The 26,741-nt window shown below is 39.1% G+C and overlaps 1 protein-coding gene across 1 annotated transcript; it reads left to right on the top strand.

Moving 5' to 3' along the window:
• The first annotated feature begins 259 nt into the window (after nucleotides 1-259).
• LOC113981407 (mothers against decapentaplegic homolog 4-like) lies at nucleotides 260-26,022 on the top strand. The gene is made up of 12 exons (XM_027708786.1): nucleotides 260-272; nucleotides 9,628-9,993; nucleotides 10,891-11,065; nucleotides 11,482-11,511; nucleotides 14,145-14,360; nucleotides 16,131-16,250; nucleotides 16,383-16,493; nucleotides 18,547-18,597; nucleotides 22,050-22,233; nucleotides 23,138-23,306; nucleotides 24,476-24,614; nucleotides 25,811-26,022. The coding sequence occupies exons 2-12, from the start codon at nucleotides 9,745-9,747 to the stop codon at nucleotides 26,020-26,022; spliced, it is 1,656 nt and encodes a 551-aa protein (XP_027564587.1). The 5' UTR covers nucleotides 260-272; nucleotides 9,628-9,744.
• Nucleotides 26,023-26,741: the final 719 nt, after the last annotated feature.

Raw genomic sequence — 26,741 nt, forward strand, 5'->3', positions numbered from 1 at the left:
CGGATATCGCGCATGCGCGGTGACGTCCAAACGTGGCGGCGGCGACGACCGCGAGCGTGAGCTGCCGGAGCTGTGGCAATAAGGCGACAGCGGCCGGCACTGGACGTCCGGGTCCACTGTCCTCCGCGCCGCCGGCCTGAGGGTGGGGGGGCGGAGGCCTGGCCCGCTCCGGGGCCGGCTGAGGCGAGAGGAGGCTTATCCCCGCCGTCGTTGCCACCCCTTACTACAGCCGCAGGCCGCGCCCGGAGAGCGGCCACTCCGCCGCGGCCCAGGTAACATCCGCTCTCGGCTCTCGCCCACCTGCCCGCTGAGGCCGCCCGTAGCGCGCCCTCTCCTATCGCCCGCTGCCTCGGGCGCCGCAGGGCCGGGCCGGGCCGCGCCGCGCCCTGCCGCTCCGCCGCGCTGGGGGCGTGCCGGCTCCTGCTCCGGGGAGCAGCGGCTCCCCCCACCCGCCGCCCGAGGGCTTCTCCTCTGCCCCGCTTTCCTGACTTCCCCTCCCCGGCTCATTCCCCACCTTCACCGCTTTTCCTGAACGAGAAAAAAATATGATCCCTCCATCCGGAAACTTTTAGTATTATTTTTTAAAATCCTAGTAAAAGCTCTCCAGCCGGCCTGTTCCCAGTTAAACTTCCCTGCGCTGCCGTTCGTGCAGACCGCTCTCTTCGGTGCTCTCCCGCACGCTGGAAAAACGACCTGGGTGGTTTTATGTGAGCCGCTTCGCATTTAGTTCTTTGAAATGTGCCATTTTATTTGCAGTAACAGAGAACGGTGCTGTTAGCTCATTTTCCGACAGCGCGGGGTTGCTCAGAACAAGGGACGTTAATTAAGATTTTTCCTTCTTTACAGTTCTTCCTTCCTATCCCCATTTCTGGGAGTGTGGTGTTTGTGTGAGGTTTGTGACTTGCTGCATAGTTGAGCCTTATATATTTTACCACCAAAGACAGGTTAATTTGTGGGGTAATCTAGTTGTGGGTTAGGTGTGTTATTACTTAAAGCCCAAATTGCGCTACTGCAAGCCAATTGTTCTTCTCAAACTATGGTTGGAGTAGGATTGTGGTGTCTTTTACCACCACTTCTCAAATTATCTTGATTAATAATAGTGTGCCACTGTCAACAGGCAAGAGTGAGTTCTGGCTCTTGTACTGTTGTTACTTTGTTCAGTAATGTAGGTAATTTCCTGCAAGGTTGTTGAAATAGCTATACTGCCCTATAAAACTAAATGTGGTTTTGTACTCCAGGGTCATAATAAGTAGGCATCTTGTCCTGTCCCTCCTCTTATTTTTCTTGGTTGGATTTTGACTGGAAGGAGTTTCTTCTCACTTTGCATTCATGAACGTCTTTTGATTTGCTTGTTGCATAAACATGAATGTTTAATATTGATATAGAAACTTTTATTTCAAAGAGCTGAAACCTAAAGAAAAACAGTGTCTCAAACTGATTAGAATTCCTTTTTTAGGTAGATGGCTCTTTACATAATGCATTCAGGCACAGCTAATACAATAGGGATGTGAGTTTTGAGAGGAATCAACAGATTTAGTGGAGAACAAAGGTGTGCTGAGAGCAGATTGGGGATCCTGGTGAGGAGCAGTCTTTTCTGTGCTGTTGTTAAGGTCCTGCTGGAATTTTAGGACTCTTTTTTTATGTTGTTAACCTTGTGAAAAAACTCTACTTTTGGTTGAGGCTGGAATTTTCCATGATTGCTTTGCACAGAGGTAATTTTTTTTTAAGCTTGAACAAATGCAGAGAGCATTATCCCTGTGCAGATTATAATAAAGAACAGATGTTATCTAATACACCTATTGCTAGGGTATGTACATTATGTACAAGTGAAAAACCACACTGCTTCTGCCTGAGCAAGGTTTGATTCTTCCTTTTATTGCTTGATGTAGCCACAGTTGTTTCCTCTGTTTGTGAGGTTTTGACAAATTATTATTTGTCCTTGTTGAAAAAGCCTTCCGCAAGAAGAATTACAAATAGGAGGCTGTAGCCAGGTGGGGGTTGGTCTCTTCTCCCAGGCAACTATCAGTAAGACAAGAGGGCATGGTCTTAAGCTCTGCCAGGGGAGGTTTAGGTTGGATATTAGGAAGAAATTCTTTACAGAAAGGGTAATCAGGCATTGGAATGGGCTGCCCAGGGAAGTGGTGGATTCTCCATCCCTGGAGGTTGTTAAGATGAGACTGGATGTGGCACTTAGCGCCATGATCTAGTAACCATGGTGGTAGTGGATCAAGGATTGGACTTGATGATCTCAGAGGTCCTTTCCAACCTGGCTGATTCTATGATTCTATGATAAGATCTTGCAGGATCTTCTGAGGAAGAATTCAGATTTGCCATGTCATTCTACGGCAAGGATTTCCACCACCTTCTGCTTTCTGAATGTGGTGTCTCCTGCCATTTTCAGGTTTTCATCCTCTCCTTATCTCCGGGTGCTAGGACAACGAGGGGGGGATGACCTCTTGCTCAGTGGGACACCAGGGGTGCTCTCTCAGAAGTGAGGTAGTTTGAGGTGCCTAGATCTGTGTTGTGGAAATAGATCCAGTTGTAGAGGAGTTTACTGCCCTTCCCACTCTCATGGTGTAACATGCAGTGGTCTTCCTTCTCTGACCATACAAAAGCCTGTATTGAAAAGAGTTGTTTTCAGCTGTATACTTTCTCAAAAATAAAAATGTAGAGAGAGGGAAGTGGAACCAAAATGAAAAATGAAACTTTCTAGGATTTAAAATGTGTGCGTACGTAGTCACATCAGCATAGTAGCTCTACCTTTTTCATTGTGTCCTGCAGAAATGTTTGCTCCGTTTATAGGATCAGTCTGTTGCACTTGTAAAGTGCTTTTGAAAGCAGTTGAAGTGTACAGGTGGAAGCTGAGAGGAGTAAAGATGCTGAGAGCTGCACTTGGGCAGCTACATCAGATCAGTTTCTTCCAAAAAGAAATGATTGCTCCTCCTTTTTAACCATGAATTGATGTTAAGATGAAAGAGTTGCCACTCAGAGTTGTCTTAAAGCTCTTTTCCAGTTCTTTTTATGCTGTCATGTGTCTTAAATTTTTGTAGCTACTGACAGAGAGATGAGCAGAACTGATACTTATGATTCAGATACACACACAAAAATAGTATTCTGGGGAATGTTAGCTCTTACTGTACAGAACAGTGGGAGTGTAGTATTTTCTTAGTATTCTGTCTTGCTCTTTAATGCTAATTGTTCTTATGTCTACAAACATTTTGCTCCTGTTCACCCTTTGGGCGAGTAGATAATAGTCTAATATGCTGGAACATATCTGCAGTTTAATAATTAATTCATATCTTCATCAAATCATGAGCTGCCTTCTGTTTTATTGGTTTATGGATTTTTCTTTATCATAAAACTACCACTGCATTATTAAACAGCAAAACTTTGTAGTAATGTTTTGGTGGTTAAAAGCTATCAAATGTATATGCTGATTTTCTGACATCTTTGTGTTTGTCTAATTTTGGAGGCAAGAACCTTGCTTGTCCTTTATTTGTGTGAAATGTTCTAGCAAGATGTCAATTTGTATGCTTTTCTAATTAGCCATTTCATTAGCATTGTATTACTGCCTAGTATCAAAATGCTGGAAATCTGTGTCTGGGATGGCTGTTACTAGTAAATCATGTTCCAGAATATCAGTGGCAGGTTCAAGCAAACAATTCTTATTTTTTCTTAAATATATTTTCAAAAAATTGCATTCATATTTGCAACTTGGAAATAAGTTTTTGGTAATTAGGGTATTTTTTGCATTAACTCATTTCCCTCCCCACCCCAGTATATGACTCCTCAGAATTGTGGGCTGTACATCATTCCCTTTGACATCAATATGACACCATAGGCCTTGATCTGCCTGTGATCTGTCTTTTTTACTGCAATATACATGGTTTTATTTTCTTTATTGGAAGCTTTTTTAGACCATAGTGGTAATATTCACTTAAGTCGTGGCTCATCACAAAGAATATTTTGCTGGCAAATTTGCTGACTTGCTTAGACCTTTCTACAGTATGTTACAATGGATAATGGCCAACTTATCTTAAAATTAATAGCGTAGATAGAAATGCTGTGTTGTACCTGGTGAATGCTGTTAGACACCCTTGCCTTACGTTACCATCTTTATCATCCCTGTACATGTTTGTAAAACCAGCCTTTACACAGATATACTGGTACTAAAAATTCTCAGGCTTATGTATTTACATGTATCATAGAGCATTTTTGCATAACTGCTGCTAAAAATCTGCGTTCATATTATTTAGAATAGAGTAGCTCAGTTGGAAGGGGCCTACAATGATCATGTATTGATGATCATTTGAAATGCTCTAAGGTGATACAAGACTGTTGTCTGATTGGTTTGTACAAAAAAAAGGCAAATCTCTCTCCACCTTGCTTCCTGAGCCCTGAATGTGTCACCTGATACTTAGAATATATAAAATCTCTTTATTTTTTTTATTTTCACAGTCTGGTTGGATTTCCATCACAACGATTTATTTCAGTTGTCTTGTGCATGTGGTTGCAAATCCATCTTGCATTCTTCATTTGCTTCTGGTGTGTCAGTGTATGCTGTGCGTTCCCCTGCCTCCCCCATTTGCCATGTTTATCTTATCAGCCTTCCCCACTGGCACCTCTGGACTTTCAGCACTGGAACCTCTTTTCTGAGCTGATCTGCAAGACTGCTTCCCTTTCTCCATCAAAAGCTTTCCAAAGGGCCAGTGCTGCCCTGACACCTGCAGGAACTATTTTTCCAGTTGTGCCAAGGCTGTACAATATTTTGTAACTTTTTTTTCTTTAAATACAGCACTTCACAATTCTTAGCATCTTAGTTTTTAAAACAAAGTGTTACTTGATCGCTCCTAGTCACTACTTCTAATATACTTTGTCCTGCAAACAGTGAAGTCTCCTAGGGTATAAAGTTGTTTCATCTGGAAAATATTTAGTTTGCTGTAGAAAGTTAAAGAATAAAATATATGCTAAGAAAGTGACATGGAGGGAGTGTTGGCTTTTTGCCCATATCTTAAAGTAATTATCCAGTGGTATTTGGACTGTCACATTTCTAGACTTAGTTTCTTGGTGAATTTGATCCCTCTGCAGCTGTGATTGACTTACACTACCCTATTCATTTACAGTAGGGTTTATCGTATCAGCGTCAGGCCTGGATTAACTGTCTTGCCCAAGCTGTTGGATTGCTGATTGTCTGGATCATATTCCTTTGGGTTATGTCCCTGACTTCCAGCTCCATCCATAACAGCCTGGTTTGTCCGTGTAAGCGTATTGTTTCCTTTTCTTGGTTGGGGTTGATCATTCTCCTCAAATTACAAAGTGTGGCTTTTGTGGGAGGGGAGGGGGAAGATAAACAACTTGTGTGACAAGTATTCATTTAAGGTCATTCTTAATATGTAGAAAAGGATATGAGTTTTTTAAGAAATCTAGATTTGTAACTTCTCAGCAAATTTCAACTGGATTAGAGTATTGGAAATGGGAGTTATTTGGAGGAAAGGATTTTTCAGATAAGCTTCAGAACTTGCTTGGCTGAATGACTAGTGTACATTAATGTGGGTTTAGGTGAGGTATTTCACCATAGAGCAAGATCTTAGGGAGGCGGTGATCTTTCATCCTTGAGACGTGCCCTGCCCAACGCAGCTGTGTTCTCAGCAACATGACCTCAATACTTGTGACTGCTGCTTGTTCTAGAACAGATGTATCGGTCACATTACAAGAACTCCCTGAAACAACATCTCAGCCTCGGCCATATTGATCATCATAACTGGTCTACTCTGGCCTCAAATCGGGAGGCCTGGAGACACACCATCTATAACGCTGCTGCTTCCTTTGAGAACGCAAGCAGAATCACTCTCGAGGAGAAAAGACAGCGCAGAAAGAACCGTGTCTTGCAGAATATACCACCTAAGGAGTCCTTCTGCTGTGCCTTTTGCAATCGGACATGTCTATCTCATATTGGCCTTATTAGCCACCAGTGTGCTTGTAACAAATGTGGATAGAGCCTTTCCCAAATCTTTGTTCGCGAAGCCTAGCCATGATGAGGTGAGGTGTTTGTAGTTTTTTAGCAGCTCCTGCCCATATGCCTCAGTGGAGCTTCTGTATGACTGTAGCAATACCTCTATAAAAGTAAGGAAATCAAGTCCATGTGTTTTTTCTAACCATAAAAAGCTGAAAAACTTTTTTCTTTTTCTAAACCCCTTGTATCTTCTTCACAGTATGCGTCTGCCTACATCTGTATGCATCTACCTACATCTGTATGCCTCTGCATGCTTTTTTTATGAAGAATTTCAAACTGAAATATACCTCAGCAACTCCCAGGCCTTGTGTGAGGCCTTCCAAATGATCATATCTATTAAATACACAATATGCTGCCTGAAGAGTTGCTGCAGATATTTGGAAGCTATGGCTCATGCTGGTTTTGTTACCCATGCTTTTTGGCTTGTAAAAGCACTTGTTCTTAAGTCATGCCAGCTTAGCAGCTGCTTCTTGCTGGTGCAGCTGAAGAGATGCTGGCAAACAAGGTGGAATATTAATTTTCTGTTCCATAAATGCATTGATCATCCCCTCATCTACTTTTTGTACTTTGCTCAGTTTTTTCCTAGTTGATCAGGAGCACCTTGCTTCCACAACCAGGAATGCTCTTCTGGAGCTCTGAACTAGCTTTTGCAGAAGATGCTGAACATTAAACCTGCTCTCAGTTTTCTAGTCATGCTAGTAAAATTATCACTGTTTTGAGAGAGAATGTAGCAGTTGATCTAAGAACAGTGGAGTAGTTTGAGTCAGTATGATGCTTATTTTACATTCCTGCCCATGAGATAAATGTAAGTACAATGAGGGCATTAGTGTGAGAGCTCAATAATGTTATTTCCACATAGATAAGTCAAGAATATATTTGATTTTAATTATATGAAGTAGCATACTAATATAGGGGCCTGTGTTTTTAGAAACTATTTATAATGTTCAGGTAATCATTTCTGGCAGAATTATCCACAGACAGGAAAATGAGGCATGTGGCACCAGTGTTGCATTTTTAATTTTAGACAGCTGCTTCATGCTTTGAATTTCATTGCACGTTCTATGTAGGATGTATGGAAGAATTATGGTGTTTGTTCAAGTTTGCATCAGTCTTGAAGGAAGAGTTTCAGTTAATGGTTACTTATCAGTTCTCTGAGATAATAGTGTGTTTGCTACAGATCATCAAAGGTGTTTTTAATTACCTGGCAATCTTCTTTTGTTTTACATATTTATCTCCTCTTCAGAGGCTCTTATTCTTGTTCCAATACTTAGAGTATTGCAGAACACTAATTATTGTTCACTTGTTTTATAATATACCTGTTAATATTTAGTTATTGAAACAAATTACTTTCTATAACATAGAATTATAGAATTGTTACGGTTGGAAAAGATCTTTAAGATCATAGAGTCCAAACATAATCAAGTACTCCTCTATAACTTTGTTACTTGTTAGCATTTTACGTTAGCTTGTCCATTTTTTTTTCCTGTTCTGCTTGCATCACACTATAGCAAAAGGGAGAGAAATACCTTTTTGTTCCTTGGTGGATGAATCTGAGAGCTTCACTACAAGCACTGTCTCTTTTCTATGCTGCAGTGGCAGTTGAGGGATGACTCAATGTTTCTGAAGATCATTGCACTGAAATAAGAATTTATTTGCTTGATCTTAGTTTTCTGAAAGTCAGCCATCAAAATTCTCATTCATGGTTTTAGGGATGTAAAAGAACTGCATGTCTAATTTTAAGCATCTCCTTATTTAAAGCTCTTTTAGCTAATAGCTTTATCAAGTCACTTATTTGTGATTACTTATGTATATCTATCTGGGATGCTGTTTTATATTTAAGGAAAATGATGCTCTATTTTGTTTCAGCTGGTAAACTTTAAGATTTATGCAAATGTTTCCATGGACAATGACTGGCAGGTTAAACTTGACTTTTAAAAGAGGGTTATTGAGTTGAAGCACTAAAAAAGTTAGCATTGAGGGAGAAACTTTAATAACTAGGTAAAATGATCTTACTCAAACATATAGGTAATTGTTTTCCTTTGGGAGTAATTAGGTCCAGAAGCATCTTTACAAAAGGAAAGTTTTGAAAAACAGAGGGGGGAAGGATTTGCGCTCTGTTTTTTCCCAAGTATACCAGTGTGATGTATTCAAGTCGCAATTGGAGAAAATATTAAATAGGGAAGAGTTTGTTTCCTTTTATAATTGTGCTGGATTTGTGTTGCAATATTCCTTTTACAAGGAGGGAAGACGTGTTAACACTGTAATTTGTGTGATGCTTCTAAATTAACATCTCACTCTTATTTTTGTGCAATGCATTTGTTTCCAAAAAATAGCTGCTACTGCTGTACTTCTAATAACATGGAAAATTCCAGTGCAGTAACAGGTCTTTGACTGGATGTGTTCCTCAGATAATGTGAACAAACTTTTTAACTATTGAAATCAAATATATTTTATTTACATTGCTGAGAATAGCATAGTAGTTTCAGAAAGGCTTATATTTTACACTTGCTCAGAAAATGTAAATGTAGTAAAATCACTTATATTTGCTGCCAGTTTCTTAAGAAAGTCAGACCACATAGTTCATGGAATGGTGTTAGTGAATGACTACCTGAAGCCAGAGCTGCTTGAAGAACCAGAGCAGCTTTTTGTCTACATCAGACTCCTTTTCTGTGACTGCACAAACCTGCTGTCCTATGTTTCTGGATAAAGCAAGATAAAGTGTAGTAATTGGCTCATTCAGAATCAAGAAAATCAGGCTAGCTCTTATAATTTGCAGATTAAAGGAAACTTCAAAAAGATCATGTCTGCTGGCTTTGAGAAGAACAACTCCATGACTAGAAACTACTGCAGGTTCTTAACAAATGGAGTTTAAAGGCCAAGTGTGTTTAGGAGGGACTTGGTCCTAAGCTTATATTTAGTGTAATTAAGGCAGTTCTGTTTGAGACAATTTGGAAGTGCTTTATTAGTGACTTCAGTCGATTTGTCTTGATCCAGAAGAAGCTGATTCTGTGAAATAAAGACAAATGTGCCAGTTGGGATTTTCATATCTAAAGATATACACAATACTAATTTACATAAACATGTATTAAGTTAATGACCAGGTACAATTTTTGCCTTTCTGATTAGCAAAGAGAAATAGAATTAGTCGGAGGTCAGAACATAGCTGAACTATTTGAACAAGATTATTAAATGAAGATGACAGATGATTCTGGTGTGTATTCATGCTTCTTCACTATTCAAATTTTGTTTAAATCAATGCCACTTGATTCCCAGTCAGTATTTTCACTTGGTTTAATCCTGCCAGTAAAAACATAGGAAATCATTGTCATAGTTCTCCTTTTCCTGATTCATTTAATGATCCCTACCTTTCTGTATGTACATACTATGTGTACATGTATACAAACTATAATATTTAAATAAATATTGTTACTAGGGCAAAATAAATCTTAAGCATGTTTTAGCTATCATGGGACAAGAAATGCAGTTTTGTCATGTGCTTTTAATATCCTGCTCTTAGCTTGAAAATAAAAGAAGCACAAAGCCATAGACTTCCTTAGAAACATGATCTGCAATTTGTTAAAAACAATTCTAATGTAGATATTTTTTCCTCCTAGGTTTTACCAAGAGACAGTACATCTAACACTTAACTTGGATCATCTCTTGTTCATCAGCTTGAAAATCATAACAGCCCCCAAAACTGACATTTGATCTGAAAGAAAAAGCTGTGACAAATGGACAATATGTCTATTACTAACACGCCAACAAGTAATGATGCTTGTCTGAGCATTGTTCACAGCTTGATGTGCCATCGACAAGGTGGAGAGAGTGAAACTTTTGCAAAACGCGCAATTGAAAGTTTAGTTAAAAAGCTAAAGGAGAAAAAAGATGAATTGGATTCTTTGATTACAGCTATAACCACAAATGGAGCTCATCCTAGCAAGTGTGTTACAATACAGAGAACGCTGGATGGGAGGCTTCAGGTTAGTACAAGTGAAAATCAGATGTTTTCCTCCTAGTGAAGCTGGAGCAAAAGCGAGTGACACAGGATCCTAGAGTGTTGAGGAAGAGTAGCTCTTCTCTTGCATTTAGCCTTGCCCCCATTTGTAGGCATGTTTTGTGGCTGGAGTTCTGGACTGTTGCAGTAGTTGATTTTTTTTTTTTCTCAAAAGGAGCAGAAGGCATTGGATCAACCATTCTCAATGAGTGTGTGTGTGGCAGTAAAAAGCAGGGTCATGTAACAAATTTGGCTATTTATCCTTGTATTTTCACTACAAGCTTCTGTTAGCCCTATGTTAGTCAGAAGTATAAAGACAGACCTATGATCCCTTGCTAAGAAGGTACTCCAAGGAGTCTGCACTGAGGATTTATGTTAGCTTTATATCATCAGTACTCAGTACCTGTATAGCTTGGGTTGCAATTTCCTTGTTTCAGGACAGATATCATGTTTGCTGACTAGCTTTCTGTCTACCCTAGAAACGGGTTTGTTTTTTTTTTTTATTATAATAGATTGGCATTCTTCTACTTGTAAATTCCTTATAGTGTAGCTTGGGGCCTCATTCCTCTTCTGGGGCAAAGCTCCTTAGTCATCCATGGTGGGGAAGGTGACCATACATACTACATTAAGCACAAATTCTGCTTCTGCCATTTTGGATCTAGTATTTTTTTCTAAAGAATCAGTGTTGATTTAACTGTAGCAAAACCTCAATAGAAATTTATTTCTGTTGAGTACAGAACTTGACTAAACTGTACATCACCTTTTTTTTTCCATATTTCGATGACCTTGTGTTGTTGTTTGTCCTCTTCCAGCTTTGCTCCTCACTAAGTAAAATGACATGTCTTGCTATTTTTCCAATCAGCTTTTGTGTCTAACTTTTTAGGTGGCTGGTCGCAAGGGATTCCCTCATGTGATTTACGCTCGTCTTTGGAGATGGCCTGATCTTCATAAAAATGAACTCAAGCATGTTAAATATTGTCAATATGCTTTTGACTTAAAATGTGACAGTGTCTGTGTAAATCCTTACCATTATGAGCGTGTAGTCTCGCCTGGCATTGGTAAGTAGACTCCTGATTTAAAATGGAACAGTGGGAATAAAATGTTAAATGTTTTCCTTTTGAGCATAGAAAATATGAACCTAAATTAGAAACATTAGCTTTTAATGATCTAATTATAAATTACTCTCATGTGCTCTTGTCCATCTTCTTAATGGAATTATTCTTTTACCTTTGTTCCAAATTTGAAAGAACAATTTGTGGCTTTTATTTAAGCCTTTCTGTTGGCTTTGCACACAGTTCTTGCAGTTAATGCATATCCTAGGAATAACTTAGCATTGAGATTTGTGTTGTGATAAAGGGGCTATAATATGTAGAGTCTGTAGTACTAATTTGTAAAGTTTATAAACTTAATGTTCAAATGTTGTTGAAGATTGCTGAATATAATTTTCTACGCCCCCTTTTTCTCCTTTTTAAAGATCTCTCGGGACTGACACTACAGAGTTCTGGTAAGTAGTTCTGTTTACTATTGCATTTCTATGGGCACAAACTGTGTTAAACTCTTCAGTATGTACACAGTTTATTCCTATGTATCTCCTTGGGAGGGAATATAGAGAGCAGATGAAAATGCATTTGTTTTGGAAAACCACCTAAGTAGCGTATAAGAGGCATGATAAATTCTTTAAATTGAGGCTTCAGCTCAGTTTGTTGGTATGTTCTGTTTTCATTGCTTGCAACTTATAAGCCCCACAAAAAAAGAAAAACAAAAACCTCACTGTTGAATGCTGCTAATTAATAAAAATCCCAGACACCCAAAACCGTGTGCACCTGTATGATATGCTAATTAATCAAATTGGGAATAATAGATGCTTATAATGTAATAAGTAGTTTAACAAGAAAATAGTAGAAATTCTGTAATTAATATGCAATTGAATGAAGGAGTTTAATATTCTTGTTGTCCCTGAAACTTGAGAGAAATTGGACATTAAATCTCCAATGAACATTATTCAGAAATTGTGAGACTGTGCAGCTGGTAACTGCTTTATTTCAAAATTGAATTTTTTTTCCTTCCAGAAGAAATTAATGGAGAAAGAAATTTGGGTAATCCAATAGTTTTAGCAAAAATGACTTAAAAAACACCCCAAACCATCCAACAAACTTAATTTCACAAGCTTTATTTTGTGTGCTCATCTCTGCTAATTTACCTGTGTCTTCTGAAAAATGATCCTTTTGTACAGAATCAAAGCTTACTAGCCAGCAGTTAGATACATAAGTATATCCTTGTCGTGTTTTGGTTTTGTATGGCCAGGTTTTGCTAGCAGGGGGGCTACAGGGGTGGCTTCTCTGAGAAGCTGCTAGAAGCTTCCCCCATGTCCTGCAGAGCCAATGCCAGCTGGCTTCAGGATGGACCTGCTGCTGACCAAGGCTGAGCCAATCAGGAATGATAGTAATGCCTCTGTGATAACATATTTAAGAAGAAAAAAAAGTTATTGAGCAGATGAAAATTGCAGCCAGAGAAGAGCGGAGTGAGAACATGTGAATGACTATGCAGACACCAAGGTCAGTGCAGAAGGAGGGGCAGGAAGTGCTCCAGGCTCCGGAGCTGAGGTTCCCCTGCAGCCCGTGGTGCAGAACATGGTGAAGCAGGCTGTCCCCCTGCAGCCCATGGAGGACCATAGGGGTGCAGAGATCCACCTGCAGCCCATGGAGGAGACCCACACTGGAGCAGGTGGATGCCCAAAGGAGGCTGTGACCCCGTGGGAGGCCCGTGTTGGAGTAGGGTCCTGGCACGGACCTGCTGACCCATGGAGAGAGGAGCTCACACTGGAGCAGGTTTTCCTGGTAGGACTTGTTGCCTTGTGGGGGACCCACACTGGAGCAGCTTGTTCCTGAAGGACTGCACCCCATGGAGAAGTGACCCATGTGGCAGCAGTTTGTGAAGAACTATTGCCTGTGGGATGGACTCACGCTGGAGTTGTTCATGGAGGACTGTCTCCCATGGGAGGGACCCCATGCTGGAGCAGGGGAAGGATTTCTCTCCCTGAGCAGCAGCAGAAACAACCTGTGATGAACTGACTATAACCCCTATTCCTCGTCTCCCTGCACCACTGAGAAGGAGTGAGGGGTGTGGGGAAAGGTGTTTTTAAGATTTATTTTACTTCTCATTATCCTGCTCTGATCCTGTTAGTAATAAATTTAATTAATATCCCCACTTCGAGTCTGTTTTGCCTGTGATGGTAATCAGTGAGTGATCTCTCCCTGTCCTTATCTCAACTCATGAACCCTTTATTATATTTTCTGTCCTCTGTTGCAGAGGGGAGTGAGAGAGTGGCTTTGGTGGGTACTTGGCGTTCAGCCAGGGTCAACACACCACATCATGCTACTGTTTTTGCAGCAGGAAACAAAAAAATTAGTCAGATTTTAATATATTAAAGACTGCTTTAAAAATGAACATGGGAGCTAATGTAGTGTAAGAGTGTTATTTGAAGATGCTCAATAGGATATTTAGAAATAAATTCTTGTAGTGGCAATGGTAGTAGTTTCCTTATGCTGTATATGGAAAATTCTGAATTAGTGGCTACATTGTTAAATATAGAGTAGTGTTATCTTGTCTTTGAATGTGAATTTGATGTTTCTAGTCAATTTGAATGGGAATTGCTTAAAATTACTTAAGGGATGCATGAAGTTTTTTATGTGCTGTGTTCATGAATTATCTTTTTCATAGGAGCTTTATTTGTGTTCTTATTTGTATCCTAGGAATTGGTTTGTTAACTACTACATTAACATATATTTAGGTGCTTGACAAAAACCATGTTTTTCCCTTTTATTAACTGTGTCCAATCACACAGTGATGGACTAGAAAACTAAATGCTATTGAAGTTTACTACTGTGGGACTAAACTGCTTGTTTGATAGCAGTAAGCAAATTAAACAGTTTGCTTTTCTATTCAGTTATGCTTCAAAATTTCTCACTGCTGTCTTGAAGTATAATTTAGTGGAGTGCTTTAGCAATGTTTATCTAGATTAAATTCTCCCCCTCTGCTAGTTTTAACGGCATTATTGCTTGGAAGTAGTAGTGCAATTTGTAGTTAAATCCTGAAAATAGATTTGCTTTGCATGTTAAACTGTTTGATTCTTCACAGCTCCATCAAGCATGTTGGTGAAAGACGAATACGTTCATGACTACGAGGGGCAGCCGTCATTGTCTTCTGCTGAAGGTCATTCAGTCCAAACCATCCAGCATCCACCAAGTAACAGGGCATCTACAGAGCCTTATAGCACCCCAGCCATGTTAGTTCCTACTGAGGCTAGCACTACCAGCACCACTAATTTTCCCAACATTCCTGTGGCTTCAACAAGTAAGATCATCAGGAATATATGAAATACTAAACTCTGAAAATGTGAAAACTCAAAGATAACCACTGATTTTTGGCAAAGTAGATCTTGCATTGGAACTGTGCTGCTGCTACACTACACTGGTAAAAGCGTGTGGCAATATGATCTAGGCAGTCTTGTAAGTGTTAATATAAGGTTTTAACTTGGAGCATAATTTGAGTAACTTTTCCTGGTGGCCCAGTCTTTTTTCAATGAGACTGACACTACATGAGTATTACAAGACTCTCTTGGATATGCCAAAGGTTCAGTGACACAATGTTAAAACAATTGACCGCTAACAAAAATTTATGGCTATTATTTGAATAATTGCTGTAGAAATTGAAGAATTTTATTATTTTATTGCAACAGCATGCAGGATAACAAACAGATATACTGTAAGGTAACAGTATTGAGATGTTGTAAGGCAATTCTTTAGTGTTCCACAGCTGACAAAATGAATCTTCCAGTTTGAACTTGATTATTTTTAAAATGGCCCATTGTACTACCAAAGTGACAACCCTAATTAATATTTTCATGAGTCCATGGAAGTGCTGCATTGAAGTTTTTATTACTTTTTTGTGTGTATTTGGTACAAGTGGAAGAGTCTGGTTTACCAACACCAAACCTCACACTTCACTCCAGCGGGACAGTACAGCATTATGTGTGCAGTGTCCTGCAGCCCTAATGTAGGGAAACCATGAAGTTTGGAGAGGTTTCACATACTCATTGTCACTTCATTATCAAAGATGCATTACTATAATGGATTTCATGTTATCAAATTTGAATTATGGTGGCATGGTGCTTTGATAATGTTCTTTAATTTTAGCTGACAACTTCTTTGCTAAAACTAATGATGGTTTTGCCAAGCTGAGATATGTCTGTGTTTGTCTCCAGCAGTTTAATTGTATTGCCTTTGCACAACAGTTGTCAATAAGTTCTTCTCATCAGTGTTATAATTGTTGGAGCCAAGTGGACAAGAAAAAAAGCTCATTTTTAGGTTTTAGTTCAAGTTCTCAATTTATTAAATTCTGCTAGCCCACATCAGTTTGAGAGTGCAAGTGTACTTGTGAAACTGCTCATCAGTTTAGTGTTAATGGCTGAGCTGAAGCCTTTTAAAATCAAATTCTGTTAACCTGTTCTAAAATATCTCTAGTTTTACTTTAAAACTTAGATAATTCTTGAAATACTTATTTGGGAGGAAAAAAGCCCAGCAACTTTCTCAGGAAGGAGTCCAGTGATATATGCAGCTCTATTCAAGAACTGTTTATAAAAATAAAATATTGTTCAGTATGTTTTGGAGGAACACAAATGTAAGTGAATGTTCTCCTTAGGGAACAGTAGTTATAACATGCTGAAAATAAGCAACTTATTGGACCTGCTGCTGGCCTGTTTGGATTCATACCAAATCTACTACAGCTATGTTATTCAGTAGAACTGTGACATGTCTTCTTTCCTTTCAAACTGAAAAATGAGATGTGAACAAAACAGAGATGCGCTTGATAAACAGAGTTCTCTGCATACTTCTACTCCTAAAATATTAAGGGTGTCAGAGTCAAAATTAGCTGCTGCAAAGCATCTTGCTTCAGGTTTCCTAAGACACTCTGGTGGGTGGAAAAAAAATACTGAAACCAGACTTGTAGGAACTGTGTATTGCAGTGCCCTTAGTTGGGTGTATTTTCATGCCCAGTAGTGCTGAGCTCTTCTTAATTAAAATTTTGGAACGTTCATGAATAGGTAGTGTGTTCTTTTACCAGGTCAACCTACCAGTATATTGACAGGTAGCCATAGTGATGGACTCTTACAGATTGCTTCAGGGCCTCAGCCAGGAACTCAGCAGAATGGGTTTACAGCTCAGACAGCTACTTACCATCACAGTGAGTATATACATATGTGCACTCTTCTTAGTTTTCTAAAACCAGTTTCCAAATGTCAGGAGAAATAGAGGATTAGAAGTGAGATGTGGAAAAAAAATCCCTTAAAAACCAACCACTCCTTTCTTTTTTTAGATAGTACTACAACTTGGACTGGAAGTCGGACGGCAGCCTACACACCTACCATACCTCACCACCAGAACGGCCATCTTCAGCATCATCCACCTATGCATCCTGGGCATTACTGTAAGTAGCGCAGATTTCCAGATGACTTCATTTTCAGTATTGTTGAATGGTGGGGGTTCACTTGTGATTACTGTTTACCCTCAAATCCTTTTTTTTATATATATATTACAGAGCTACCATTACTGTGTTTAGTATTTTCTGACAGTTAAGTATAAGAGCCTGATGGACTTTGTTAAAGCAGCAGAGATTAGAAATTCAGGTAGCTATAGTGATAACATCTATATTATATATGTCGTACTATACCTAGAAAAATTAGCATTTCCTTTCTAAACCTGTTTTTAAGGCTTTGCAATCCTGTACTAAATATTTCCTTTGCAGAAAAGCAAGTTGATTCAGAATGTGTTGTTTGCATATTTTTCTTTTAAAACTTGAAAGCTCTTGGCCATTTTTATTTTCTAGACATTTTGAAGTCATACTAAGCTTTGGAAGATGTGTATCCATGTACACCAAGTGGTTTAAAAGAACTTTGTGAAAGCTTGTGCAGTAAAGTACTTGTCAATAAACTGGTCTTGCCACAGTCTGATTCATGAGTACATTCGTCACACAAACTTGACAATTTTTTTCATCTATGAAATAGGACGACAATCTCTTGTTTTAAGGTACAGGAGATGGGAAGGAAAAAAGTGATCAAACTGATAGTGTAAGTTTCTAGCACAGCGACCACGGGTTCGATTCCCCGGTCTCCTGGCCTGATGGAGGTCGTTAGCCCTGTGTGGCCATCCATCTATGAGAAGGTCACTCTAAACAAACCTACGTCCTGAGGACCTCACTGCCATTGTCCAAGCTTGCTTGGCCCCGGCAGATGAACCTTAGGATTAAAGGGTGGGCTCAGTTCAGCGCAGGCTGTGTCTCACCTAAAAAATCCATTGCGCAGGCTGGAAAGGTAAAAGACCTTTCCCCAAATCTTCGTTCGCGAAGATGGGCCATTATTATTATTATACATATTATAAGAGTATAGTAGGGAAAAAACCCACCCAAATTAAAGTTTTTCTAAATTTTGTGTCAAAAAGCTAGAACAGTTCTTTGTTTTCTAATATAGTACTTAACCACATCACCTGTTTGCAGCAGTTGTGGTTAGCAGAGGGGAGAATATACTGTGATTTAATATTAGAGTGACTTTTCAGCTTGTCTCTATCAAAAAAATTGTGGTTTAGATAGTTATTAGGTTTCATTATTTTGTTCTTTTAGGATCCCACTTTATCTGTCCTCTAGTTTGTCAGAAATACCAGGATGTAAAAAAAACTTTAGTGGTGTTGTAGATACTCTATAAATGTTCCTCAGTGCATGTATCTTTCCATAATTAATATTTGTAACTGGCTGGTGATACTACATAGAACTTTTCATGGCTACTGCCATTTCTCACTTTAGAAAGTCACATGTTTTGACACCTACCAATGTTGTGCTTGTTTTGACATCTTGTTGCAAAAACTGCTCTTACTATGTTTAAGTCTTTCCTCCTTGTTCTCTGCTGCCTGTAAGGGACCTAGTTCATAAAAATTGAGAGACTAAACTGACTGATATCAAGACTGTATTCATTGTATTTTTTTTTCTTAGAAAATGAGTTCTCTAGGGCTTCTTTCCATCTTCAGTGAGTGTTTCTTATGGTCAAGTCCACAGCATGCTGGGCAACTTGTTCTATGATTGATGAAACTAATGAAGTGTGGTTTCTGACATATATCACATTCCTCTATACACTGATTCTCTCCTTGTACAACTTGGGGGCAGATGTGAAGTCCTATTTCTCTTACATCTCGATGCTATATTTGATTTCTCTTCTCTCCTGGAGGTGGGTCTGGCTTGAGCAGCATGCAGCCTTTCCTCCTGGGATGCTAATGGAGCTCTTTACTCAACTTCTGAATTTTTAGGAAACCTCTAAGAGTGTAATTCTTCTGTGGGCATTTTTATCCCCTGTCAGATTTGGCCAATTGACTTAGAAATTACTGGGATTTATAACATCTGGCCTCCTCACAAGTCTTTTTTTATAGGAAAACAAGTTAAGAAAGAAAACATTATTTTTCCTCATGTAAAACAAATGGCATGTTTTCTTTTAAAGGGCCAGTTCACAATGAACTTGCATTCCAGCCTCCTATATCAAATCATCCTGGTGAGTAAAATCTAACATGTAATGGTCTATTGTGGAAGCTAATAACTTTCTCTTTTGAGTCTGATTAGTTTGTTGTATCAAGTACTCTGAAATTTGTGAGATATATATTCAAAAGGAGAGGAAGCATTTTGTGATTAAGTCTTCTTTTGAATTTGGACATATCTTGGAATGGTGACATAGGCTGTGAACTGAATTTGAGATGCCTAAATCAAAGATTGCAACCCTCAAATCCACACTGAGCTGGTGCCTACCCTGGAGGTATCAGAACTCTGAATGTCCTTGATCCTAAACTTTGCAGGGTGCCTATAGTTGTACTTTTTGCCTGCTTAGAAACATCATAGAGCTTAGGTCATGCCAAAACTCTCTTGGATCCATAATCTAGTCCCTCATTACAACCAGATGCCCTGAAAGATAGGTATTGTCCTCCTTAGCATTTTGGTGCTGAAGTTCCTCGTTGGACCTTTGCATAGAAGCTTGCTCTTTCCAAGAGTCTTCATTAATGGTAACAGTTCATGGAATCAAGGAGGTCTTGTCTTGTGGTACAGGCTAGCTCTGTTGTAGGTGCAAGGTTATATTCTGTTTTTAACAACAGCAAAGCTGTTACCTACATAGGGAGATCTGCATAGTTGAAAAGCCTAAAAGTTTAACTTGTTTACTCATTGGCTACTGACTAAATCTGTACCAAAAATAAAAATGTTGATAATTGCTGACTGAACTTAACTGTAGCTGAATTGTATTTTACATTATTTAGTATGTCTCTTTCACCCTATTGATTTCATCCTATTCAGTCCTCAGAGACATGAGTATTTATTTGAAGATAAAAAAACTTAAAGGAATTCAGACACCTTTGTTTATTTTTTTCTAATAAAACTAGAACAGTTTTTTAAGTCAAATAGGTGTACTGTTGGGTGCTGCTGTTTGTAATGAATGAGTACCACTTAGAGCACAGGAAGAGCTCTTCTTCCTGTTGGCTTACCAGGCTGTTGTGTTTAGGTCCTACTGCACTAAGCATGTCCAGTTGTTTCTTGAACATTTTCAGGGATGCTGACTTTACCACCTTCCTGGACAGCCCATTCCAATGCTTAACTAGCCTTTTGGTGAATAAATTTTTCCTAATATCCAATCTAAACCTCCCCTGGCACAACTTAAGGCTGTTTCCTCTTGTCCTATCACTTGTTAGTGGTTAGCGTGCAGGACTTTCACTGCTGCGACCACGGGTTCAAATCCCGGTCTCCTGGCCTGATGGAGGTCGTTAGCCCTGTGTGGCCATCCATCTATGAGAAGGACACTCTAAACAAACCTACGTCCTGAGGACCTCACTGCCATTGTCCAAGCTTGCTTGGCCCCGGCAGATGAACCTTAGGATTAAAGGGTGGGCTCAGTTCAGCGCAGGCTGTGTCTCACCTAAAAAAAAATCCATTGCGCAGGCTGGAAAGGTAAAAGACCTTTCCCCAAATCTTCGTTCGCGAAGATGGGCCATTATCACTTGTTACCTGGGAGAAGAGACTGACCCCCACCTTGCTACAATGACCTTTCAGGTAGTTGTAGAAAGCAATAAGGTCCCCCTGAGCCTCCTTTTCTCCAGGCTAAACAACTCCAGCTCTCTCAGCCACTCCTCATCAGACTTACTCTCTAGACCCTTCACCAACTCCATTGCCTTTCTCTGGACACATTCCAGTGCCTCAATGTCCTTGAAGTGAGGGGCCCAGAACTGGACACAGCCTGTTCAGATCCCTCTGCAGAGCCTTCCTACCCTCCAGCAGATCAACACTCCCACCCAACTTGTGTTATCTGTGAACTTACCGAGGGTGCACTTGATTCCCTTGTCCAGATCATCAATAAAGATATTAAACAAGACATCCCAATACTGAGCCTTGGGGAACCCCACTAGTGACCATATGCCTACTGCATGTGGCACCATTGACCACCACTCTTTGGGCCTGGCCATCCATCCAGTTTTTAACCCAGCGAAGAGTGCACCTGCCAAGCCATGGGCTGCCAGCTTTTCCAGGAGAATGCTGTGGGAGACAGTATCAAAGGCTTTACTGAAGACCAGGTAGACATGGTAGCTTCTTCCAACTACCATCTTTTTTTTGTAGCCAGTTTTTTAAATAGTATGAGTTAAAAGGCACCACTTGGCTAATAAAGCATGCCATTTTGTTCTGCTCCCTTGCTTAATACTTGTTTTATCCCGTACCTGACTTTGTGCAGACAAGATCACTATGTGATCTTAAATGTTTTTTCCCCCGTTGCCCTACTTTGCAAATCTGGTTTGCTTTGCAGGGAGAATAGAGAAAACTGACTTCACCTAGAATAGGAGGTAGTTACTCATATCTTAAGCCATATCTGTTTCAAAGTTAGTTGCTGCTAGCCTAGCCACGAATAGGCATATATGTATTACTTCTTTATGCTAAACCTATAGTCATAAAGTGCAGGAATATGCAGATGGCTTACAAAATCTAACTGGAATTATAAACTGTACAAAGATTTGTGAGATCTACAAAAAACCCTGGCATTGTGTTGCATCCCACTCCTAAATGGAAGGGAGCATGCAAGATTTGTAGATGCCTGTGGTCAAAAAAGAATGGCAAAAGCCAAAAGGGTCCAAAAAGAAGCTCACAAAGTTTTATTAGTAAACTATGCACTCCACATGGAAATTGGTATATATTTTGCCCCTTAATAATGATGATGATAATGATGACAATGATAATAATAAAATAAAAATAAAGAGGGGGGGAAAACGAGAAAAATGAAAGGGAGATCAGAAAAGAGAGTAAAGGGGATTACCAGTCCTGAGTCCAACATCAATCCAGCCAACAGGGTGTCCAGGGTCCTGGGGGCACCACCTGGGTTCTGTGGGGGTACCTTCTTATAGGTAAGTTTTTCCCACCCTGGGATTAGGTTTCTCGCTCTTCATGTAAATTAGTTATCATGTGCAGTCCATTCTTCTGGACCTTTCTGGAAATGGGTTGGGGGGCTTTGAGGGTCTTTTGGTGCTCTTGATCCCCCTCTATTGGTCTTGCCTGCTTCTTGTCCCCAGTTCTGAGCTTGTGCTGTATGTTGTGTGGTCACCATGGACCTGAACAAGAAAATTGGCTCCAGAAAGGTGCTGCTATACCTTCGTATGGTTCCCCTTTCCTGGCACATAATGTTCTAACTTGCCTACCTGAAGGGTCATCGGTGTTTGAGGCATAGCAACACATTACCTCCTTACTGCCCAGGCTTCTGCACATTGATGTGTGCTTTATTAAAAAAGACAAACCCACGTTCATTGTAGTATGTAGTATTTTTCTGTGCTAGCAGACATGTCTTTGTCTATCTGAACTTGCTTATGTGAACGTGCACTCTTAGTTTGAATAACAAATGCAGTTGTAGAAGTCTTAATTGATTGTCTGAATGGGTTTGTTGGGTTTTTTGTGACTTTGAGTCAGTTAATTGTATATATTCTTTAGCTCCAGATTATTGGTGTTCAATTGCATATTTTGAAATGGACGTGCAAGTCGGAGAAACATTTAAGGTCCCTTCAAGCTGTCCAATTGTTACTGTTGATGGATATGTGGATCCTTCTGGAGGAGATCGTTTTTGCCTGGGCCAACTTTCCAATGTGCATAGAACAGAAGCCATTGAGAGAGCAAGGTATTCTGCAGATCCCAAAAGCTCCAGATGTCTGTGGTATTTGATAATTTGTTTTGCCTTCAGTGTATGCCTCCCTTTTGAAATCACAAGTATGGTATGTTTCTTTGAACTGAATTAACTATAGCAGAGTATATCTTTCTAGACCACTCCTGTAATGCATTCAAAATGTGAACTGTGCGACAAAGCCCTTCAGCGCTTTGCAGTAGCGTGTCGCTTTTCATTGCTTTTAAAGGCTGTGCCTTCAAGGATAAAATTAGTAACTCGTGCCGTTATATATGCAAACTGAATATTAGTTCTTCACACCAGGGAATGATATGAGAATAACTGCAATATATAGATTTGTCAAAGGAGCAAAGGAAGGTTGATAGAGAGCTAGTTGGATTTTCATTTATTCTCACCATGCACGTGCTACACTTTGTGAAACTGAAGCAATCTTGCAACTTTTTTTCCCCCTCCTTTGAAACAAAAAGGAAATGTTGCATTGTGACAATCAAAATGTTAGATTGCTGTAATGTGATCCAACGAACATACAGTTCTGCATTAAAATGTGGCTTTGTATATGTACTTGAGTGACTTTCTATACTAGAATACTTGTGGGATTTTACACTTCTGAACAGAACTGAATGTGTTTAGTATCCCAATTCTGTATTGTTGTGTGTTGAGTGTGGTAGTTGCAACTCTAATATCATTGCTTCTGCATTCTATTTCCTGTAGATGGTATTACAGATGGTTTTATACTTTACAGATTTTGTGTAACTATATACTAATTTGCACCTAAGATAATAACTACAATTTCAAGTCCTTGTATGAGTGGAGTGCTAGAGAACTGTTTATAGTTTATTTAGCAAAGGTCTGATGTATAGTATGTATACACAGGTGCATTGGATCTGTTTTTCTTTTTAAGGTTGCACATAGGTAAAGGGGTGCAGTTGGAGTGCAAAGGAGAAGGTGATGTGTGGGTTAGATGCCTCAGTGACCATGCGGTCTTCGTTCAGAGTTACTACCTGGATAGAGAAGCAGGGCGTGCACCAGGGGATGCAGTTCACAAGATTTACCCAAGTGCATATATAAAGGTTGGTTTGATGTTCCTAGATGAAAATTGTAGGGAAAATAGCATATATTTGGGTCTTGTAAATGTTAGGGAAGCTATGAGACACCGAAATAAATATAACTTGACTTTAAAAAACCCTAAAAATTTCTGTTTGACAAGTCACTAAAGATGATTTTTTAAAATGACTAAACTGAAAGTGTCATCTAGATACTATGAAAGTAACAGATTTAAATTAATTGCTACTAAAATCTTTAGCATAGGTTATCTGTTTCTTTACTTTCTCTGTCCAAAACAAGAAAAGTTGGGAAGTTATGTATAAATGCAGTAAAAGTGTAAAGTGTGTGTTAAAGCGTTCTGAATGTGAAGTGATCCAGAGGTCACAGAACATTCCATGGAAACAAATTATTTTGAGGAGGTTCTTACTTAGATGTGCCTCTGCCAGAGTTGGAACCTTATTTAGGACAAGTCACACTTGTAAAAATACATTTTTTAATTAGAGTTAAATTGTGTGAAGTTTGCAGTGATTTTTTTTTTTTTTAATTCTCAGTTTTGCAGGCAAGTTGTGTAATGAAGGTGAAAGAACCCCCACCAACCTCTATGTACAAGCTTTCTAGTATGAGAACAGAGTTCCTGTGTATATATATTAGTGCCAAACCTGATCACAAATATATAAAATACCGCCAACCTGAAACCTAGCTGCTGAAACTTCAGACCTGTCAATTATTGGTATTTCTTTTAAATAGACTAACACATTTCAGTAAAACGGTGAAGAATAAAGTCTGATGAAGTTAAGAAGGGCTTGTTGGAGTCCATTTTTATTTATAAGCCTATTTTCTGTGAATACTGGGATTTAAAAGTTGAGGTTTTATCAACCTGTAGTATCCTTCAGACTTTGATCTTGCAGTCAGTTCCACACATGATCTTTAGCCTGCTCAGTTCAACCAGGTTCTGGTATTAGCAGTGGCGGTAATGTCATATAAGAAGAGTCTCTAAGAATCAACTTTAATGGATTATTTCTGTTAGAAATTAAACTAGTCAGGGAAGGTTTGCTTTTACCCAAGTGTATGGTGAGACTGTAGAAGTTGCTTTGGGAGAGCAGAGAGGTCCAAATTATTGGGGATGGGAGTTGAATTATTTTCTTTATTGATTTTGGTAAGTCTAAATAGTTCAATATTTTTATTTTTTTTAAAGGTATTTGATTTACGCCAGTGTCATCGTCAGATGCAACAGCAGGCTGCCACAGCCCAAGCTGCTGCTGCTGCTCAAGCTGCAGCAGTAGCAGGAAACATCCCTGGACCAGGATCAGTAGGTGGAATAGCCCCAGCCATTAGTAAGTGCATTAACTGCTTGGTTTCCTTTTTTCCTTACCTGAAAACAAATAATACAGCTCTCCCTCATAACAGCACCCACCAACCCACTGCCCCTGCAACAGTACTAACAGACTTGGAATGAGGTAGCAGGATTTAGGATGAGGTGGGGCTGGGGTGGCATCTTGGTAAGTCTGTATTCATTCACTTTGTACCTGCTCCACACACCGTTTTTCATTCTGTAGTCTTCAGGGAATGTTGGATATGGAAGTGGTTGTTTATTGTACTGCAAGAAGTGTTGTAATACAACAGAAAGCATGTTATACACAAGGTCAAATAGCATAACTGTATCACTTTAAACAGGGATACTTTTGGCTGCTTAGACCCAAGCTTGAAAAACAATCTTTGGGATCCAAGCTCATAAAAATGTTACTCAAAACAATAGGGATTACTGGGCAACAAAGTCCTTGACTAGGTTTAGGAAAACTTAAGATTCCTGAGAAGAGGAAGAAGAGAGTGTGAGAGTGTTTTTCTCCTTTTTTTTTTTTTTAGTTATTCTGGGCTGGAGTTTTCTTAGCTACTAAATTCTAGATTCTTGAAATTGTACCTAATACTTTTTAAAGTGAAAGTACTTACATGTCTCAGGCTGCTTTATGTGCCATAGTGTTTTCTGGATTGCCACATGGTTCTTTCCAGCTATCCTACAAATTGCTGAAGGCATTTTGGGGAAATGTGTTTAACTTTTGTCTTTCTTAGCCATACTTGTGATTTGAAGTTTGCCAACTGTATTCATCTTTTTATTTTATTACATGTAAGTATTGTCATTTGTTAATCCAGCTTCCTGCAGGTGGTCGGTCTTAATTCCTATGCTGAAAATGCAGCATTTGGCAAACCTCAAGAATAAGTGTATTTTTACTTCTAAATAAGAGTTACATGCATTGTATCATATAAGACATTGGGTGTCATCCCATCTGCTTTATTTCAGAGTTTTATATTTCAGCACCCTTCCAAGATTACATAATGATGAAAAAAATTTAATTGTAAGAAATGCAAATTAATTGCTGCATTCATTATAGCAAAGATCTAGAAATACGGATTGGCCTTGACCGTGGTGAGAGGGAACTGTATGTGAAGCAAGAGCCAAGCAAACAGGAATGGCTAAACAAATAGATGATGAAAGAACATGTCTGAATATTTACTTGAAACTTCTCCTGTTTAGGTTTGTCAGCTGCTGCTGGAATTGGTGTAGATGACCTTCGCCGCTTATGCATACTCAGGATGAGTTTTGTAAAAGGTTGGGGACCCGATTACCCAAGACAGAGCATCAAAGAGACACCATGCTGGATTGAAATTCACTTACACCGTGCCCTCCAGCTTCTAGATGAAGTACTTCATACCATGCCTATTGCAGACCCACAACCTTTAGACTGAGATCCCTTTGCTGCACTGCTGCAGGCCATTATATTGTGAGGATGGTGGATTGTAAAATACAGTTCTGTTTATAACCTGAAGATATATTTTACTTTTGTTCTGCCTAATCTTCTAAAACCAGGTTTTAAAAATGTGTTTGCCGCCTTGCTCTTACCAGAAAGAAATTAAATATGCAGAATTTGGATTTCAGTTATTTTCAGAACTTAATTGTCATAATACAGGGCTTAAAGTGAAAGGTAAACGCCTCACAGAGACTTTACAGTGTTGGGTTTGTTCCCTTTGAAACTTTCCTTCTCTATTATGGCATCTGGGTGATAAGTCTCACAGGAGCCTTTTGTATGCAGAATATATATTATATATATATTTATATCTGAAAATTCCTTCTACTAGTTACAAACATTTACCTTGTAGCAACTTTAAAGTTCCAGCTGATTTGTGATGTTCTTTTTAGGGAACAATAGTTAACAGAAGACTTCTTTATTTTGTTGACAATCTTGTTATGATTTTTCAGATTAAAACATAGAAGCTGCCAAAAAGTGAGAGGATGAGACATATGTTGTTGGCACTGATTAAAAATACCAAGGAAAAGAAATGTGGCTTTTCCTTCACTAGTTTTTTAAAAAAGATATCTTAGATTTTTATTTATATAGACAGGTAAGTTTTAAAACACTAAAGGAAATGGATACTTTCAGTGCTGGCACTCAATTTAAATAACATGA

This window comes from Neopelma chrysocephalum, unplaced genomic scaffold, assembly GCF_003984885.1.
Source record: "Neopelma chrysocephalum unplaced genomic scaffold, ASM398488v2 Primary Assembly neopelma1_96532, whole genome shotgun sequence".
Taxonomy (NCBI): Eukaryota; Metazoa; Chordata; class Aves; order Passeriformes; family Pipridae; genus Neopelma; species Neopelma chrysocephalum.